Source organism: Alosa pseudoharengus, unplaced genomic scaffold (genome assembly GCF_046254945.1).
Source record: "Alosa pseudoharengus isolate Yale_2024_CS ecotype anadromous, Long Island Sound unplaced genomic scaffold, YU_APseudo_1.1 YU_APseudo_1.1_scf_10, whole genome shotgun sequence".
Lineage (NCBI taxonomy): Eukaryota > Metazoa > Chordata > Actinopteri > Clupeiformes > Clupeidae > Alosa > Alosa pseudoharengus.
The window spans coordinates 15962092-15979419 of NW_027468565.1; the positions used below are offsets into that span (position 1 = coordinate 15962092).

The 17328-nt window shown below is 42.0% G+C and overlaps 4 protein-coding genes across 5 annotated transcripts; 3 read left to right on the plus strand and 1 right to left on the minus strand.

The window, feature by feature from the left end:
• Positions 1–1695: 1695 nt before the first annotated feature.
• prmt7 (protein arginine methyltransferase 7) lies at positions 1696–6996 on the plus strand. The gene is made up of 17 exons (XM_076265490.1): positions 1696–1912; positions 2180–2216; positions 2345–2494; positions 2641–2749; positions 2866–2978; positions 3245–3477; positions 3699–3879; positions 3970–4094; positions 4511–4646; positions 4887–4970; positions 5082–5129; positions 5250–5339; positions 5467–5628; positions 5791–5865; positions 5974–6134; positions 6332–6428; positions 6550–6996. Exons 1-17 carry the CDS (start codon positions 1818–1820, stop codon positions 6706–6708), a joined length of 2055 nt encoding a protein of 684 aa, XP_076121605.1. The 5' UTR covers positions 1696–1817; the 3' UTR covers positions 6709–6996.
• Positions 6997–7051: 55 nt separating this feature from the next.
• Positions 7052–10388, minus strand: ciapin1 (cytokine induced apoptosis inhibitor 1). Of its 2 annotated transcripts, none has more exons than XM_076265513.1 (9): positions 10321–10388; positions 9414–9576; positions 9129–9272; positions 8657–8736; positions 8396–8564; positions 8226–8302; positions 8018–8136; positions 7819–7900; positions 7052–7707 (listed from the first exon to the last, which is right to left on the minus strand). In XM_076265513.1, exons 2-9 carry the CDS (start codon positions 9568–9570, stop codon positions 7597–7599), a joined length of 939 nt encoding a protein of 312 aa, XP_076121628.1. In that variant the 5' UTR covers positions 9571–9576; positions 10321–10388; the 3' UTR covers positions 7052–7596. The 2 variants fall into 2 exon arrangements, with proteins under 2 accessions (XP_076121628.1, XP_076121637.1); XM_076265522.1 differs by having other exon boundaries at positions 10294–10367.
• coq9 (coenzyme Q9 homolog (S. cerevisiae)) lies at positions 10387–13868 on the plus strand. Its single transcript, XM_076265502.1, has 9 exons — positions 10387–10493; positions 11325–11565; positions 11691–11826; positions 11929–12071; positions 12460–12544; positions 12638–12742; positions 12907–13062; positions 13193–13246; positions 13452–13868. The coding sequence occupies exons 1-9, from the start codon at positions 10436–10438 to the stop codon at positions 13485–13487; spliced, it is 1014 nt and encodes a 337-aa protein (XP_076121617.1). The 5' UTR covers positions 10387–10435; the 3' UTR covers positions 13488–13868.
• A 234-nt stretch (positions 13869–14102) lies between these two features.
• Positions 14103–16563, plus strand: polr2c (RNA polymerase II subunit C). The gene is made up of 9 exons (XM_076300706.1): positions 14103–14310; positions 14483–14532; positions 14649–14717; positions 14806–14858; positions 14975–15103; positions 15193–15244; positions 15363–15531; positions 15636–15710; positions 16051–16563. Exons 1-9 carry the CDS (start codon positions 14225–14227, stop codon positions 16193–16195), a joined length of 828 nt encoding a protein of 275 aa, XP_076156821.1. The 5' UTR covers positions 14103–14224; the 3' UTR covers positions 16196–16563.
• The last annotated feature ends 765 nt before the right edge of the window (positions 16564–17328 follow it).

A 17328-nucleotide genomic window follows, 5' to 3' on the forward strand; every position in this document is an offset into this window, starting at 1 on the left:
TGCCATCTCTAAAAGCGGCAGTTGGGAAACCTTTGGCGCCACTGAAAGTAAATGCTGGTAAAGTGTCTGAATTGTCACAACCTCCCAAAAGCCAACTAGAGACTGCAAAAGCAAATGTGTCATCTCCAAATGTGAAGAATGGAAAACAGCTGGTGCCACCAATAGAGGAGGGGAAGAAGCATGAGGATGAGGATGACCTCGACTATGATGAGATGTGGAGGGAGATCGAGGAGACAGAGAAAAGAATGAAGCAAAATAAGAACACAAAATAGTGATACAGCAATCATGGTCATAGTGGCCATGGCCAATTGTTCTGTCTTTTCATATGACACTTTTTATCACAACCATGTTACCTCCTGTCACTAATACATTTAAACTGCATCCATACACAACACCTTTCTCAGACACTGGTTGTTGTGGGACAGTGCTTGTTCCTGGTCTATTGCACACCATCACTTTTCACTGCTGCACCACCTGCAATGTGAACATCATTTACAACATTTCAAGTTACATTAATAAAATGGTATTATGTTTGGAATGTATGTTTGGATTATTTACTAGTCAGTGTGTTATGTTTAAATGATTTAACCACCACCACGATTGGCACTTTCAAATGAATGAATCATGTTCACATGACTGGCCTTGCTTCTCAGTCTGTAGGTATACAAATTCACCGGGGCGCTGCTAGAAGATGTGGTCCCTATGACAGACAATAGTTCTATACAATAATACTATATATTATCGGGGGGCTCTTTGGGGGCCCCCTGTCAGTGCTGGGCCTTTAGAATCATCCTAACTCTCCCCCTCTAGCTGCACCCCTGCACCATACATCTAATAATGAAGGATTACAACATGCATTCAGCTATGGTGAAAAATGACAACATCCAAGAGTAGGCCAAGCCTATATCTTGTGAGCATCTGAGCATCTACCCAACACACAGTAGCCTAGCCAATTTGAAAATACTGTTACGGCTATGTGTGTTCCCAGTGCTGTTTGTCCCTGTTCTCTCTTCTCTACCTCTGCTCAGGTGCGCTGCATTGCCTTAATTGGGAGCACCTGACCAGCTGACTGATCAGGAGTTAAAAGGACTTGACGATCCTGTTCCTGAAGAGAGGCTTTTGGCATGGGGACTGCTGGCTGTCTTGCTGCCTCCCAGCCTCCCAGCCTGGGATTTTGTATTGTCTTTTGATTTGGACTTTGTAGTGTCTTGTCATGGTATGTTTTGATGTACTAAATCCCACTGGGGCATTTTAAAAGGTGTTATTATTTATGAGGATTTTGGGTCAGTAGTGGGATTTTGTTCATAGGGCCACGTAACGGTGGGGTATAACAATACACAGAAGAGGATGACATTGTCTTTGTGTGAAATTCTCAAAAGGTCTACCTCACATGTCATCCTTAACTAAAGAAAATAATTATAGTGCAGTAGATGCATCAGCTTAATGCCATCTTGCTGTCTATGAACTGAAATGCTAAATTAAACTATATCCAGATAGTGGTCTATCTTACTTTAAGTTAAATAATAGGCTTCCTTTTTAGAGAAACACAATAATCCACTATATGCACCACTACATCCTTGTGCTAGAGACTACTGTCTCCTATATATAAAAAAATGTGGACAAACAAAATCGCTCTTTCAATCCTCGCGATACCTGGTCGAGACTTCACTTGAGTCACGTGGTCGTATGGGTGTCTGAAGCATGTCTGCCTCCATGAATGCAATGCTGCTGTAATCTTCATCACAGATTATCATTTTGTGTGGATTTTCGGAAATATTCAGGAACATATTTTATGAAAGCACGGAAGATTTGGTATCATGAAGACATTTTGCGGCCGCGCAAATCCTACCACAGGCGCTCTTGACTGGGTGGAGGAAAGTGAAGAATATGATTATCATCAAGAGATTGCGAGGTAACGTAGACTACATTTACGCCTTAGCCTATGTGAATATCAGTTTTTTTAAATGTATGTAAAACCCCAGGATTGACATGACACCAAACGCCATTCTTAAATCGTTTGTCTAATGTTGTCAATGTCTTGAGATCATTTACTAACATGATGAAATAATGTTTGAAGAGTGCATTTTCTAGTGCTTACTAACTCAACTGTATTGGCGATTTGTATTGGAGAAAAAGTTAGGGTAAACCTCGATCTTACAACTGGATTTTCATTGAACAGGTCCTGTTATGCTGACATGTTACATGACCGGGACAGAGTGAGTATCTGCTGAAACAATGGATGAGTAGAGGATCTGTGCTCTGACTGCTGATGTGTTCATTTGTGTTTGTTGTAATTTACATGGTAATCAAATAATTTCTGAACTAAGATATGTGTCTGTATTAGAACGTGAAGTACTACCAAGGCATCAAAGCTGCAGTTGAGAGGGTAAAGGCTCGTGGGGAGAAGGTTATTGTCCTCGACATTGGCACTGGAACTGGTCTGTTGTCCATGATGGCTGTCACTGCTGGAGCGGATTACTGCTATTCAGTGGAGGTTAGAAGTGAACTTGATGTTCCCATTCGGTCCTTTCACTGAGCACTCACTGTAGATGCTGTAACCAGGCACAACAATAACAACAACAGATGGCCGCCAAGCTGAGCTGTAATTAAACGTAGGTGAATTTGTTTTGCCACCTGTAGGTCTTCAAGCCCATGGCTGATGCTGCAATCTCAATTGTAAAGAAAAATGGATTTGCTGACAAAATCAAGGTTATCAATAAACATTCCACAGAAGTCACAGTGGGTCCAGGTGAGACTTGCCATCCCACTTCTCTTCTCTACTTTAGAGAGCACACTATCTCATGTGAGTTATGTTGAGAGTGCATTTGACTTGTAAGAGGTTAATTCAAGGTTTCTTTTTCGCAGATGGAGACATGCTCACAAGAGCTAATGTCCTTGTCACTGAGCTATTTGACACAGAGTTGATTGGAGAAGGAGCCTTGCCCAGCTATGAACATGCCCATATGCACCTAGTCCAGGTACAGAGCTATGAACATGCCCATATACACCTAGTCCAGGTAAAGAGGGGTTTGGGGTAGAATGTAAGATACAGAGATGTCATCTTGTGAACTGGAGATAAGCTTTGTTCGTTATTTGAATGCTTAACCATGCGGATCACCATCATTTTGTGGGGTCACTAAAAAAAATGAGATTCAGTAACTTACACAATGACATTAAAGCAACCTGTTTAAGCATAACCCCTTCATGGCTCACACAAGTCCTGACCCCTCCATGTCCTACTCAGAGAGGCTGTGAGGCGGTGCCCCACCGCGGCACCGTATACGCCCAGCTGGTGGAGTCCGAAAGGCTGTGGAGCTGGACACAGCTGCAGCCCGTCGAGGTTGACGATGACAAGCGTCTGATGCCGCCCTCAGCCGTGGGTTGCTGCGCTGGAGCGCCCTCCGTCTGCGACATTCAGCTCAGCCAGGTGCCTCCGCACTCTTTCACGCCACTCGGACCCCTCTGCACCATGTTCAGGTGAGTGACGGCATGTAGCAGAGAACCATTTGAATAATTTGTAAATATTTTAACTTCATATTAAGTAGGGAAATGTAAGGAGGACCGATTTCTAGGCTAGTATCTTTTGCTGGAAAGTATAAAATGTCTACTGTAGCTATTTTCATGGAATCCACACCTTTTCAGTATGTTATGAAGTGTCTTCGTTCATTCTCCTCCCCATCCCTACTTATTTTATACAGTGTGGACTTCAGCCAGCCTGTCAGCAGTGCCTCACAGTCCTATTCATGCAAGTTCCAAGCCCAGGCCAGCGGACAAGCTCAGGTCATCTTGTCCTGGTGGGACATAGACATGGACCCAGAGGGGAGCATCGTGTGCTCCATGGCCCCTAGCTGGACCTATTCAGACCCTCAGGAGTGTCCTGTGAGTATATGGAGAGAACGTTTTTACAGTGACCTATGAGGCATCGGTCTGGTTATTTGTTTAGGTCTTATCATTGTGTTGTGTGCACAGTGGCGGGATCACTGGATGCAGAGTGTCTACTTCCTCCCATCTGAGATGACCGTGAGAGAAGGGGAGGAGGTTAGTCTCATTGTGAACCATGATGACTACAGCCTCTGGTATAACCTCTCCTGCAGGTAAACTTACACAACAAATACCCACAAATATCTGCAAACATGCAGTGTTTCCACTAGCTCATATTTCATATCTGGTATCCTGCTGATGGCTTTCAGCATTGCTTTCAGTTGTGAGTGTTGCATCTAAGCCAACCGCTATCTATTTGTTTTGTAAATCTCAGTATTTAGTTGATATTTTTAGTATGTCAATAGATGACATTTTTTGCCATTCAATTATAAATCTCATTTGAATCAGCTTGCTAACTTCATTAAAGTGTGACGCTCTCTGATAAACACATTCATGAAAATTCAGTGTGCATTGTTGTAAGACCAAGAAGGGTTTTGGTAAAACTGTATGGAAAGCATCTCAGATTACAGATGAATGAAAAATGCATTTATTTTTTCATATAATCCAATCAAAATGTAAAATATACCAGCCAACAGAGCAGTGTGGAGAGGTCATTGGATCGGCCCATGTGTACCTGTCAGGCCCACTTAGTGTGGACACGACCTCGCTTTGGAGAACTGAATGACCGACACAGAAACGAGAGCTACATCAGTGCTCTACGTAGTGTGAGTTACACTAAATACACTTTGCTGTTAGTCTGTGCAGGTTTGCTTGGTTTGATCACACATACACATGAATTGGCATTGAAATATGCCGTGAGTGGCTATATGACTTTGAAACTGTCCTCCTAGCTTGTATCTTAAAATATATAATATAATATATTGTATTCTTGAATTTCCCCTTGGGGATCAATAAAGTATCTATCTATCTATCTATAATGAAATATTTTATTTTATTTTTGACAGGTGTTAAAACCTGACAGCATTTGTCTCGGTGTGAGTGATGGAAGTTTGCTTCCACTTTTTGCTTCCATGCTTGGTGCTCAAAAGGTAAATCTCACTCTTTTGACCCACACATTATAATCTGGTTAAAAACAGCACACACGTCCAATGTTTCACTTTATATTTAATCTATAATGACCACTCTCTACTCAACTACAGGTGTTCACTATTGAAAACTCTGGCATGTCCCGTCAAGTGATTGAACAGGTAATACTTCACTTATTTTATTCTCTACAAAAAATAAACAAGGTATCCTTGATAGCTATAGATTGATAGATAGATTTTGTCAACAGAGATTAACATGGATGGGGTCTTTCCTCTTCTCAGATCCTCGAGTTCAACTCCCTGAAGGGCAAGGTCCAGGTGTTAGGGATGCGACCTGAACAGGTCACATCTGCAGACCTAGACGGCCAACAGGTACTCCCTACCTCAAGTCAACTCTTATCGACTACATACTGTTTCTTGGGTGATGGACAGGTGTGTGCAGACTCGGGGCCGAGACTTGTCCGCTGACCTGCCCTTTGTTCTCTGGGACTGTTCTCAGGTGTCAGTGCTCGTAGGAGAGCCGTACTTCAGCACCACCCTGCTGCCCTGGCACTCTCTGTTCTTCTGGTACTGCCGCACTGCTTTAGCCCAGCTGCTCCAACCCAACGCCACCATCCTGCCCAGGTCTGCCACACTCTACATGATGGGAGTCGAGTTTCGGGTAAAGAAGCCTCTGTATACTCCCTCTTCTGTCTTACTTACCCCTTTGTGGACATTCTGTTTGACAATAAATACAAGTTATTGGCATGTCTGTTTTATTTTTTTAAAATATTTGTTTATTTCTTGTTTATGTTTATTTATTTTCTTTGTATTCCTCTCCCAGGACCTGTGGAGAATAAGAGCTCCCTGTGGCACGTGTGAAGGCTTTGATGTGGGACCTATGGATGAGATGGTCCAGGTGGGATGCATTCTCACTGCCTTACTTGGCCTTTCATTGGAGTACAGAATAATGAAAAGTAAAACAAAACAATGTCAATAGATGTTAATGGAGTTGTATTCCACTCAGCAATCTTTGGACTTCCGTGAGTCACGCGAGGCAGAACCACAACCCCTGTGGGAGTACCCTTGTCGCGCCCTGACTGAGCCTCGCCCCGTCATGACCTTTGACTTCCAGCAGTGTGTTCCCGAGCAACCGGTCAGCAGCCAGGGGTCAGTGCCACTCCTGAGGTAAGACAACTAGGTTCTTCTCTCATTAGAAAACTCCCCATCTCAGAATATGGACCCTTGGATACAGGCTATTTAGAAAATGTGGTACTCTCTTTGGCCCGTCTTACAGCCACATTTTAACACTAATGTGAGGATACTCAAGGAGTTTTTGGAAAACCCAAACACTGTCATTGCAATGAGTAGTTTATTATGTGCAGGAGAGGATGCTGCCACGGAGTTGCTCTATGGATGGAATTCCAACTGACAGACGATGTCACCCTGAGCATGGGCTTAGTGGAACCTGTCAGTGAAGAGGTGCGTGAAAACAAATCCTGCAAGTTGACACCACACCTTTTTGCACCAACTACTTAGAGCAAGTTTACAAGATGGTTCTGTTAAACAGTTAAGTGGTCTCTGCATTTGACTCTCCCTGCAGGGTGCCTGTGAATGGAGTCCCCACAGAAAGCAGGGTGTGTACTTTCTGAGGTCAGCATGGGAGAGCTCAGGAGACGAGAGAGCTGCGGTGTCCTACAATCTGACCTTTGACCCCAGCATTGGTGACATCAAGATGGACTTTTCTGTTGCTTTGCCTTAATAGCCTTCAGCGCACAGCCTTGAAGTGCATGAACTGCAAAGTCTTATGGTGGGAAAAACAAATGGATAACTCTACCAAAGATCAAGATCTTACATTCAGATTTTTTAAGTATTTATTTCAGTCTCTGTACTTTTCTCTCCAGTCTCATGTTGAAAACCTCTTTAATAATCCATTTTTTTTCTCTGAAAATATTGACTTACCTATAACATTTTTGTACCAATTCAAGTTGGCTATGACGCTGTGGTTTTGACAAAGATGAACAAATATTAAAATAGGTTGTGTTTTGTAGTGGAAAGAGTGGCGTGTGAATTGATTATGCAAAATACATAAAAGGTAGAAATAGTACCTGTAATTACATTTTTATTCTTAAATATTACACTTTATACAGACACATCAGTATACAATTCAGAACTTTGTGCGCATAATTTGTGAATCGGGGATTCGGGGGAGATCAACAAAAAAAATGAACAAATCACGGGAATTTTCTACTTCGATTGGTAGAGTATGAAGTGCACATGTGAAAGGTCAGCATTAAAACCTGCTGGTATACTGATTGTGAATATTGATATAGAAAGCAGTTTACATACTGTACAGTGTTTACCATTAAGTCCACCTTGACTTTAGCCATGTACGTTATGGGAACAGATAGCACACTTTGGAAACCTTTACTATATGGCAATTCAGTGATGGGGAACAGATACTGTTGCGGTCACAGAATCGCTCTTTTACTCTCAGTGCCATGAGAGCAAAGCCAGCTCAAAACTGAAATGTGCAGCTTAATGGTGGCTCTGACCTTTCTACCTATGCTGAGATTCAAAATCAAAGGCTGACGGGATGGGAGGGAGGAATGTAGACTGCCAACGAACTGGACAAGTGTCTATGAAACATCTATGCATCAGTGAGCTGCATGTTGTCCAACAGCACTTTCTCTCCTGGCTTAAAAGCAGGCATCCCAAGGTACGGACAGCTGGCACATCGGAAGGCATCGCCCAAATAACACTGCAAAAAAAAAAAAATCTTGAATTAATATCGCTGAAGTTCAACACACACACAAGAGAACAATAGTCTCAGTAAGTAGTAAGATGACTATGGTTGAGTGTGGAAACCTACACTTCCACAGGCAGATTTGGGCTGGCTGGCTTTCTGAGCTCCTTTACTCTCCTGCTCCAACTCTTCAGCTAGTCCACAAGTACTAGGGTGAGATGAAGAATTCAATGATGAGGGACCTTACCATTTTGGATATTCAAGTTTACATTTAATGGCTAAAAGTTTTATGTCCTTATAAGATGCAAGACTGCATTTCCCCTACCAGTTCTTGCAAGCTTTTTTCTTTTTTGCACCTTCACCACATGTGGGGGCTTTCAGAGAGGCTGGGTCAGGTTTCTTCAAGTCGTCTGCGTCAAGAAGAGCATCTGAGTCGATCAGATCCTGCAGACAAAGCAAGACAAGGTCAGCTATCAGATAATGAATTAAATGAGCAGTGAATTTCAAAGAAACTGGTCTAGACAGTCACTCACCACATCATCATCATCTATGTCATTAGCAGACAGAGTCCACATTTTGGCTGCACTTGGGTCGAGGGCTGGTTTCTCCGCTAAAATACAAAGAAGTGCAGCGCACAATCTCAGAGGAAAATAAAATCAACTACTGGTACTTACAGTGGCCTATGAAGACCATAGAAACCCACCTGGTTTAGGGGTTTTCTTGGCGAAGCTGAGCTTTAGCTGGCTGGTGGCGCCTGCCTCATAATTAGGCTTGGCTGCTGATAGGCGCACACGTGACAGAGTGTTCCCCTGGAACCCTGTGGCTGTTCTCAGAGCTGAAGTGGCCTCTGTGCTCAGAGGTTCTTTCTTAACCTGAAAGCAGTGCAGGCTTCAGTTGTTGTCTGCAAGCCAAACAGTGTCTAAAAAAACTACCAGAACTCAACCTCATGTGTCTATCTGCTTACCTCAGTGACTGATATCAGACCTGATAGCTTCAGGACTGACATTAGCTTCTCTGCTGTCCTCACACCATTGCTTTCAGAGCCTGGTGGAAAAAATATGTTAGATATACATTTTCACCAAGGAAATTATTATATTTTGCACCAACTATTTGGGGTATCAGTCCAAGTAGCAACTGCAGCATCCCTCCTCCAATGAATATCATCAACCTAACTCCTTTATGGTTAGTTGCCAATGACAACAAAGCCCACTTAGCCAACAATTATGAAGGAGAGTCACTGATTGCGGGTTCTACCCCATCTCATTTTTGAAAATCTTGATAACACGTCAAAGTTTTGGATTTTAAATCATCATAAAAGGTAGAGATACATGTGGAACTGAATTGCTAACCAATACTGACAACAATTGGGCCAATCACTAATCCTTTTTCTTGTGGCGAGTCTTTTGTTCAGCTGAATCACAATTGGCACTTCTCACCAGTAACTGCCTCCTCTAGAACAAGCTTCCCTCCAGGTTTCATGATTCTAGCAATCTCCTCCAGTAGCTCAGAGTTGTGGATGGGCGAGCCATCAGGCAGAAGTCCAGACAGAACCCAATCATAGCTGGATGCTGGATGAGAAGCTGATGAGAGAAGAGCAGGCGATGACTGATACAACACTGGAGTGAAACATCATAACATCAATAAAATAGGAACATACATAATAATGTACAAAATGACATGGATACGAGTTCAATATCAAAAGTACATGGCTTCATACTCACACAACACCAGTCTTTCCATATTTTCCACTGACAGCTGCCCCTGTTCACCTACAAGCCCCCCAAGAGTTTCGGCGAACTCCTTCAGAAGGGCTGGAGACGATGGCTGAGTCCATACAAACAGAACCCGGTCACCTGCTTTCAATCCCAAGTCTGCCATTTCAACCTGCAGCAAAGCATTTGAATCCAAGCATTTCATATGCAGGTCTAAACCGGTTCCCCTTTAAATAGCAGTCACAGAAAGCAGCACGTCCACAACACATCACAAGTGTCCTGGACAGAGAGCACACTGTCATTTCAAACAGTCGTGGTATTAACTTACTGTAGATGACAGCTGTGCTTGAACAGAGGCCTTGTGCCCCTTATCATACATCGATCTACTAATATATGGTTCTAATATACTCAGCCATTCTAATATTTGGTTTCTGGACATTGAATGCTCGAACTACGGACATGGCACAAATAGTCGAACGTAGCTGCTATATAATTTGGCTAACGTTAGCCAGTCATGTAAACAAAGAACATTCGAGCAAAGCAATGAGAGGAAACTGGCTGATTAACATAGCATAACTTTGAGGTTACATCTGACATGACCCATAACTAAAACTCATTCTAAACCAAGAGCTTACATTAAGCATATTGCTGTTATACAGAATCATCTTCTAAAGACATATTCTCTGAATGAAAATTATTCTACGTAGCTCTAAGTGAAGAAAGATAACCGCTAACATTTCTTAAAATGCTAACTATCTGATAAGATGACAACGTGACGCAGCACAGAAAATAATTGTCATAATTTTAGAGAAAACTACATCAGGTTTGGTATTGATAGAATTCAGAACTAAGCTGTGATGGCATACTGTAAAGCCAATTTCACACTTACCCGAATTAAAATGTTATTAAATTTCACCTCAGTACACTGCTCTCCACTTGGCACCCGCGCTGCTCCACTAATGACGTAACGTTACGTGTGGTCGCATGCAATCTACGCAGTAAATAAACGGAACGCGTAGTTCAATCTGGACATGGCGGCGCTATTAAGAGGACTAAAAGCTGGCAGGGCTTTGCGAAGTCTGGCCAGTGGTGAGTCTAGAAGAGGGTACTTTCATCAGTCTATGGTGATGATATTTAGCACTTTATCATGTAACGAAACCTTTCTGCAACGTAATTCTTGCTAAGTAGCTCATGCTTTTGCTAATGTGGCTAGCAGTAGCTTGCTGGTATGTCGCCAAATGTCATATGGAGTTGAGCAAGGTGATCCTGTCCTGAAGGGCAGCATTACACGAGCAAACTGTTAGTTTGTGGAGTGGAGAAGTTCGAGTTTATAGACTGGTTTATCAGTTGGTTTCTCATAAAAAGCGTTAACGCTAAGCATTTGTTATAAGTCAGGATAAAATTAGCTTGCTTGCTATGTGAGGAGGGGGGCGTCACTTCTTGGAGTAACGTTAACTGTTAGGTAAGCCGCTCATCAGTCAACGTGAAACATTCAGCAGATGTGTTTGTAGTCTAGTAAAGCATTTTTTTTTTCAATACTCTGTGGACAAACGGCTGCTGAATGAATACTATAAATACTTTAAAAGTGTGTGACCGTCTACAGTTACCATTCACCTTATGGCAAACAAGTGTTTACAGTTAGAAGAATAATCAATACACCCCATGAACGTCAGCCAAGCACTTATTTTCAGTGATGCCGAGATTACAATGACAAAATAAATAGAAAACAATATTTGCTGTGAAATGTACAAATAAACCAAAACAAAATAAGCAATAAAAGACATTAAATTGTAGAGGGCGAAGAAATGGTGAAAAAAGATGTTTCCATACTACATCTCGAAAGAGCTTGGTGTGACTTATCTGCCTTACACACCCCAAAAAGGTCACTCAGCATTTAGCCTAGGCTGTCTTTCCTTTTAGTGGTAGTGCAGGCAGCAGCCAATCCTCAGAGCAGCAACATCAGACGAGGCTTCCATCGCGCTGCCCTGCTGCGGGTGCATGATTACTCCAAAGATCCTGCATCTGCCTCCTCATCTACTCCCCACCATGAGCACTACCAGACCCACTCATCAACTGCAGACGAGGGGACGTCGACTTCCACACATGAGGCATCTGCAGGTGGTGCTGCCACAGGGCAAGAGGACCCCCAAGGTAACACAAGGTTAGTGCTGAATGTCTAGTAATGGCTTTGTGTACCAAATGTCATTTTATTTTAGCTTTGAATAAATCTGGTTGCATTTCAAAGACCTGCATCCCTTCATCTATCATACATTTTCTGAACTCCAGCTACCAGGATCAGAGTGGGGAGCAAAATGAGGACTATGAGACTGAAGAGCAGCTGGCAGAGCGTATCCTGACGGCAGCTCTAGACTTTGTCCCGCAGCACGGTTGGACGGTTGAGGCTATTGCAGCTGGAGCAGAGGTAAGTGGATTCTATTCAAGATGGGTGGATTGTTGTAGTTTGCATAGAAAATGAAGACCAGAAAAAAACTGATTTAAATTTCCTCTGATTTCCTTGTGTTAGACTTTGGGTTTGTCATCTGCCTCTACCGGAATGTTCATTAATGGAGCAGGAGACCTGGTGCTTCACTTTGTCGGCCAGTGTAACACTCAGCTCACAGAGATCCTGGCCGAACAGCACAAGCACGTCCAGCTTGGTCAAGCTGAGTATGTCCTCATCTCAGGATAAATGTGCATCAGCAATACTTTGCAATAGATGTTGTTTAATTTCACTGTATATGTATGTTCTGCTGCTAGCTAGTTATATTTAACTGCACCTACCCAGTGACTTGTGACAGAATCTAGCTATATAATTTCCTTCAAGCACATTGTAGCTAAGTCCTTTGTCTTTATATTCTAGGGAACGTTAGGGAAAGTTCATTGTGTGTGATGAAAAAATATACTCAGGTGTCTTAATGAAATTAAGTTCACTGTTGCCTCCCCCTTTGAAGAGTATCATATCGTCATATCAAATACATTACACAGGACTGAATGATAGTTAATTTCGTATAAGAGGGTTCTATTATTTTATCGGAGCATACTTGTGTTTTTGCAGACAAAAGAAAACTGCAGAGTTTTTGCGAGATGCGGTTGAGACACGGTTGAGGATGCACATCCCTTACATCGATACATGGCCACAGGTATTATGGCATTACTCATGCCGCAGAAGGCAGTCTTACCATTAGTTTTTCCGTCAACCCTAACCCTTAACTTACATGTGTTTTCCTTTTCAGGCTATGAGCATCCTGATTCTCCCACATAACATCCCACACAGTCTAAAGCATCTGTCCACACTAATAGATGACATCTGGTACTATGCAGGTGATCGTTCCACAGATGTGAGTAGCCTCATTTGCATTTTTGCTATCTTTTGCTGCTTTCATAACCCTATACTATCTGCAACTCAGAATAGTTTCACCAGTGCTGTCTCTCAGCTGAAGAATGTTGTGTGAACTTAATGAACAATATTGTCCCTTTTTTGTCATGTTTTGAAATTGCACAGATGAACTGGTATACCAAACGGGCAGCCCTGACTGGGATCTATAATACCACAGAGCTGGTGATGTTGCAAGACTCTTCTCCCGACTTCCAGGACACTTGGACTTTCCTTGACAACCGTATCCAAGATGTAGTCAACATGGCTAGTACAGCAAAACAGGTATTATGCGTAGTGTGGTGTAATTACTGAAGACCCCCTGCCAACAGCCTCCTCTAAATCTGTATTATTTGCATTCCCTGTGATGTCAAATGACCTGTTTGGTTAATTGCAGTGTTCTTGTGTCCCTCAGGTGCAGTCCACTGGTGAGGCAGTGGCACAGGGACTTATGGGAGCTGCAGTTACAGTAAGTTAATATTAGGTTTAGCTCTTTTCAGTTTTCAAATTATATAGACAATTATGGAGAATATCTGTTAAATTATATCGTAATCAGCATCTCCGGTGACTACAGTACCAATAACCATATAATCAGAAAATGCCCCTATCATTTTTCACTGAAACATTTTACTGTGTCTGTTGCTGTGGCTGACTGGTCTTACTTCTGTTTATAGCTGAAAAACATCACAGGGCTTAACCAGAGAAGATGAAGTTGTATATGCCAGCATCACCTTCACAGCTCTCCCAACCTCTCCCCACCAAGAGTGTGTGCTCAATGCCCAAGCACCCAATGATTTTCGTCACTTTACTTGAAAGCAACCTTAATGCAGGGGATGATGTGCTTTGCATTTTTCTTGCCTGTTAAGACACTGTAAAAGAAAGTTGCTGTGCCATCTGGTCTATATATTTTTTTTTCCAGCAGGGTTTCAGCTGTTAGTGTCTACATCAAATCCCCCCAACCTCCACCTTCCCTTTCCCAGACCCAATAATCTTTTCCATTGTATTACTGTAAAGTTAAAAACAAAAAAAATAAATTAAGTGCATTAGCATCAGCCTTTGTTGGGAATTCTTCAATAAAATTGACTTGTATATTTCCTGTGAAGTTGTTTTATTTAAAAAAAAAATACAATTACAAGAAAAAAAAACTCCGTGCATAACTACTAATTTAATATATTTTTAAATAAATGTGGCGAAATACCTGATTGCGATTGCACAGACCAACTTTGCATCATAACTTCAGCCTCAGACTACTTTTATTTTTTAAAAGGGGCTTTTATTTTCACGTAACGGAAATAGATGGTGCACTTTAACCTGGATACGAAATCACCACAAGAGCCAATCAGAAATTGTGTGTAATCTAGTGCCGCTCTTCTGAAGTGTATTCGAGTGTATTAGCTGTATGTGTCTTGTGTTTTTACCCAATATTTCATAAATCCTTGCGTTCATAATGCCATATGCCAATCAGCCGACAGTGAAAATCACAGAACTCTCAGACGAGAATGTGAAATTTGTCATCGAGAATACCGATTTATCGTGAGTGTTTGTGTTTGCGCCGTTAGCATAGTGTCTGTTGTGAGCATTTGTCGTGTTGGTCGTGTTAGTTTACATGCTGACTAACGCTAGGATTGCTACTGTATTTTTTCTTTTACTGTCCATGCTATTTTTGTAAAGTTATATGTGCTTCTCCATTGTTGAATCCTTGCAGGGTTGCGAATTCTGTCAGACGCGTTTTTATGTCAGAGGTTCCGACTATAGGTGAGGAATGACTTGTGAATTGTGTGTTTTGCTTTAGACCATATTCAGAAAACATTTAGTAACCTTAATTGTTTTCTCACGTAGCAATTCGTAACCTTAATTGTTTTCTCACTTAGCAATTGACTGGATCCAAATCGATGCCAACTCTTCTGTTCTCCATGATGAGTTCATAGCCCACAGAGTCGGTGAGTAGCAGCTACATCCCGATTTTTGGTGTGGGCATAGATATTATGATGTTTTTGTGTGAGTATGCCTAAGTATCTGGTTTCCCAGGTCTCATCCCCCTTACAAGTGATGACATCGTGGATAAGATGCAGTACTCCAGAGTGAGTGTTTGAGAGCCTGATTTACAGTAGTTAGTTACAATAGGCTATTTACAATTTATATTATGAGGACTCTGCTCTATGTAATCTCCTGTGTTCTCTCCATGTGTCCACTGCAGGACTGTACATGTGATGACTTTTGCCCTGAATGCTCTGTTGAGTTGACCCTGGATGTTCGCTGCACAGAAGACCAGACACGCCACGTAACCTCCAGGGACCTTTTATCCAACAACCCACGTGTGATACCTGTAAGAGGCAATCTGATATGCTGTCATAGTCAGTAGATATGCTGTTCTGTATACAGCAATGTATTGATGTTTGTAGCTTGTGTCTCTAGGTGACCTCAAGGAGTCGAGACAACGATCCCAATGACTACGTAGAACAGGATGGTGAGCCAAGACCTTCCCTTTTTCTCTGTCAGTGCTGGTCTTTGTTTATTTCCATTTCTCTGTCATCTTCGGCCCTGCTGACAAACTCTGCTCTCCTATTCTACTTTGATTCCAACAGACATCTTACTTGTCAAACTTCGAAAAGGTCAAGAATTGCGTCTCAGGGCGTTTGCTAAGAAGGGCTTCGGAAAAGAGCATGCCAAGTGGAACCCCACAGCTGGGGTGGCCTTTGAGTATGACCCTGACAATGCGCTTAGACACACTGTGTACCCCCGTCCAGAGGAATGGTGCGTCTCTGTCTTGAAAGTTGGCTATGTGTTATAAAAATGGTGTAGTGAACTGTTAATTGCCTATATTCTATATTCCCTTATTCCTGTGTGTCTTGTGTCAGGCCAAAGAGTGAATACTCGGAGATTGAAGAAGATGAAGTGCAAGCTGCTTATGACCCAAACGGCAAACCAGATAGGTGAGTATTGGATTCAGTGTTGCAGGGCTTTCATGTCCTGCACTTTCGGTAAGAGGTCATAGACTAATGCCTTTTGCCTAGGGGGCTACTTTTGCAGTGATGGGCAATTTGTAAGAATTACTGCAACACTGATAGATGTGGTCAGTAATCAGATAATGACATGTTGGTCTTCTAAATTTCAATCCAGCAGAATTTGCTCTTTTATGTTTGTTATTGTTGAATGGGATGATCCCCAGATGTATGTGAAAAACAAGTACATTTTGGTGAAGCTTTGATCAGTTCATAAATCAATGTGTGATGAAAGTGGACTTACTGTCTTGTGCCCCCAAATCTATGGCAGGTTCTACTATAATGTGGAGTCCTGTGGTTCCCTCCGGCCAGAGACCATAGTGTTGTCTGCCCTGGCGGGGCTAAAGAAGAAACTGAGTGATCTGCAGACACAGTTGAGCCACGAGATTCAGAGTGATGTACTCACTATCAACTGAAGAAATCCAGAGATCCCACCTGCAGCAGTTATGCAGCTTGAGTGGATTATTTAGAGATTTTGAGTCTTTGCATTCAAGACATGAAGTACATTATTTCCTCACGAGAGCAGAAACGCCCAAATCCATCATTAAATGACCCACAAGATCTTTCAGTACATGCTAATTTGTTTTCTGTTTGTTTCTTGGAATAACGATATCAGTCTGTATATAACAATGCCATTTTTAATGAATTTAAGCTTTGTCTATGAAAAAGAATAACTGGATGGCTAGGACGTCAGGCCAGGTACTTCCAGTTTTGTCATTGTTTTGAAACCAGCTGTAGGCACTGTATTTTCTTTAAAAAATAATAAAATATACAATTCATCATAGATTTACCTTGTTTTGTAACTATTTGAATCAACTGAACCTGTGTTAGACATTTTCTGTATCTTAGGCTTTTTTGCTTTCTGTGTCTTAAGGCTTTTATAAGCTATGCCATTTATACACAACAAAACCAATATAAATCACACAATAAGATTGCATTTGTAAATAAAGTATCAGTTTACTTCAGCTTCTGACTTGAATACAGTTAAATACTGATTATAGTTCAGTTTTCAAAAACAGCCCAAATCACACGCAAGGCTTCCATTGATATTCCAGAAGCATCCTGCGAGCCACCACCACCCTGCTGTGTAAGGTTTGACAGTAACCTCGTGGTGGCAGTCATCTGTCTGGTGTGGGCTCATGCTACTTGGACTAAATCATTTCATTATTTTAAATAAACCCTTTCATTTGGTCTGCAGGTAATATGGGTAGGCTAGCTGCTGCATATTATTTAACACCTGACGTATGTGATACTCGTGTTCTGTACCTGGTTTATATTTCAATGTAGGCTAACCACGAAATACGACATGATCGTGGCGTAACGACATGAATGGACAGCAGACAGACAGTACACTTGACCTCAGATGTGTCACTGAAGAGGACTAATTATCGTTTTGACCAGCTGCCTGCTCCTGCGCTCTTTTCTCGGCTGTCAAGGTTAGCCTCAGTCGGAACAATGCTAATGAGACGATAAGAAACCTATTCGTTTGAAGGCGGCCAAATTGACACGTGTTGGTAAACGATTTCTCTTTAACATAATGCTAATATGA

Bases quoted from the DNA above. Each gene is read 5' to 3' on its own strand.
- prmt7 (XM_076265490.1), top strand. From the start codon at position 1,818: ATGAAGACATTTTGCGGCCGCGCAAATCCTACCACAGGCGCTCTTGAC. The intron at 5,866-5,973 runs GTGGGATGCATT...TATTCCACTCAG, and splicing joins CTATGGATGAGATGGTCCAG to CAATCTTTGGACTTCCGTGA. The intron at 6,429-6,549 runs GTGCGTGAAAAC...CTCTCCCTGCAG, and splicing joins TGGAACCTGTCAGTGAAGAG to GGTGCCTGTGAATGGAGTCC.
- ciapin1 (XM_076265513.1), bottom strand. From the start codon at position 9,570: ATGGCAGACTTGGGATTGAAAGCAGGTGACCGGGTTCTGTTTGTATGG. The intron at 8,137-8,225 runs GTGAGTGACTGT...CTTTGTCTGCAG, and splicing joins ACATAGATGATGATGATGTG to GATCTGATCGACTCAGATGC. The intron at 7,901-8,017 runs GTAGGGGAAATG...ATCTCACCCTAG, and splicing joins AAAAAAGCTTGCAAGAACTG to TACTTGTGGACTAGCTGAAG.
- coq9 (XM_076265502.1), top strand. From the start codon at position 10,436: ATGGCGGCGCTATTAAGAGGACTAAAAGCTGGCAGGGCTTTGCGAAGT. The intron at 12,743-12,906 runs GTGAGTAGCCTC...GAAATTGCACAG, and splicing joins CAGGTGATCGTTCCACAGAT to ATGAACTGGTATACCAAACG. The intron at 13,063-13,192 runs GTATTATGCGTA...TGTGTCCCTCAG, and splicing joins TGGCTAGTACAGCAAAACAG to GTGCAGTCCACTGGTGAGGC.
- polr2c (XM_076300706.1), top strand. From the start codon at position 14,225: ATGCCATATGCCAATCAGCCGACAGTGAAAATCACAGAACTCTCAGAC. The intron at 14,859-14,974 runs GTGAGTGTTTGA...TGTCCACTGCAG, and splicing joins ATAAGATGCAGTACTCCAGA to GACTGTACATGTGATGACTT. The intron at 15,245-15,362 runs GTGAGCCAAGAC...TGATTCCAACAG, and splicing joins TGACTACGTAGAACAGGATG to ACATCTTACTTGTCAAACTT.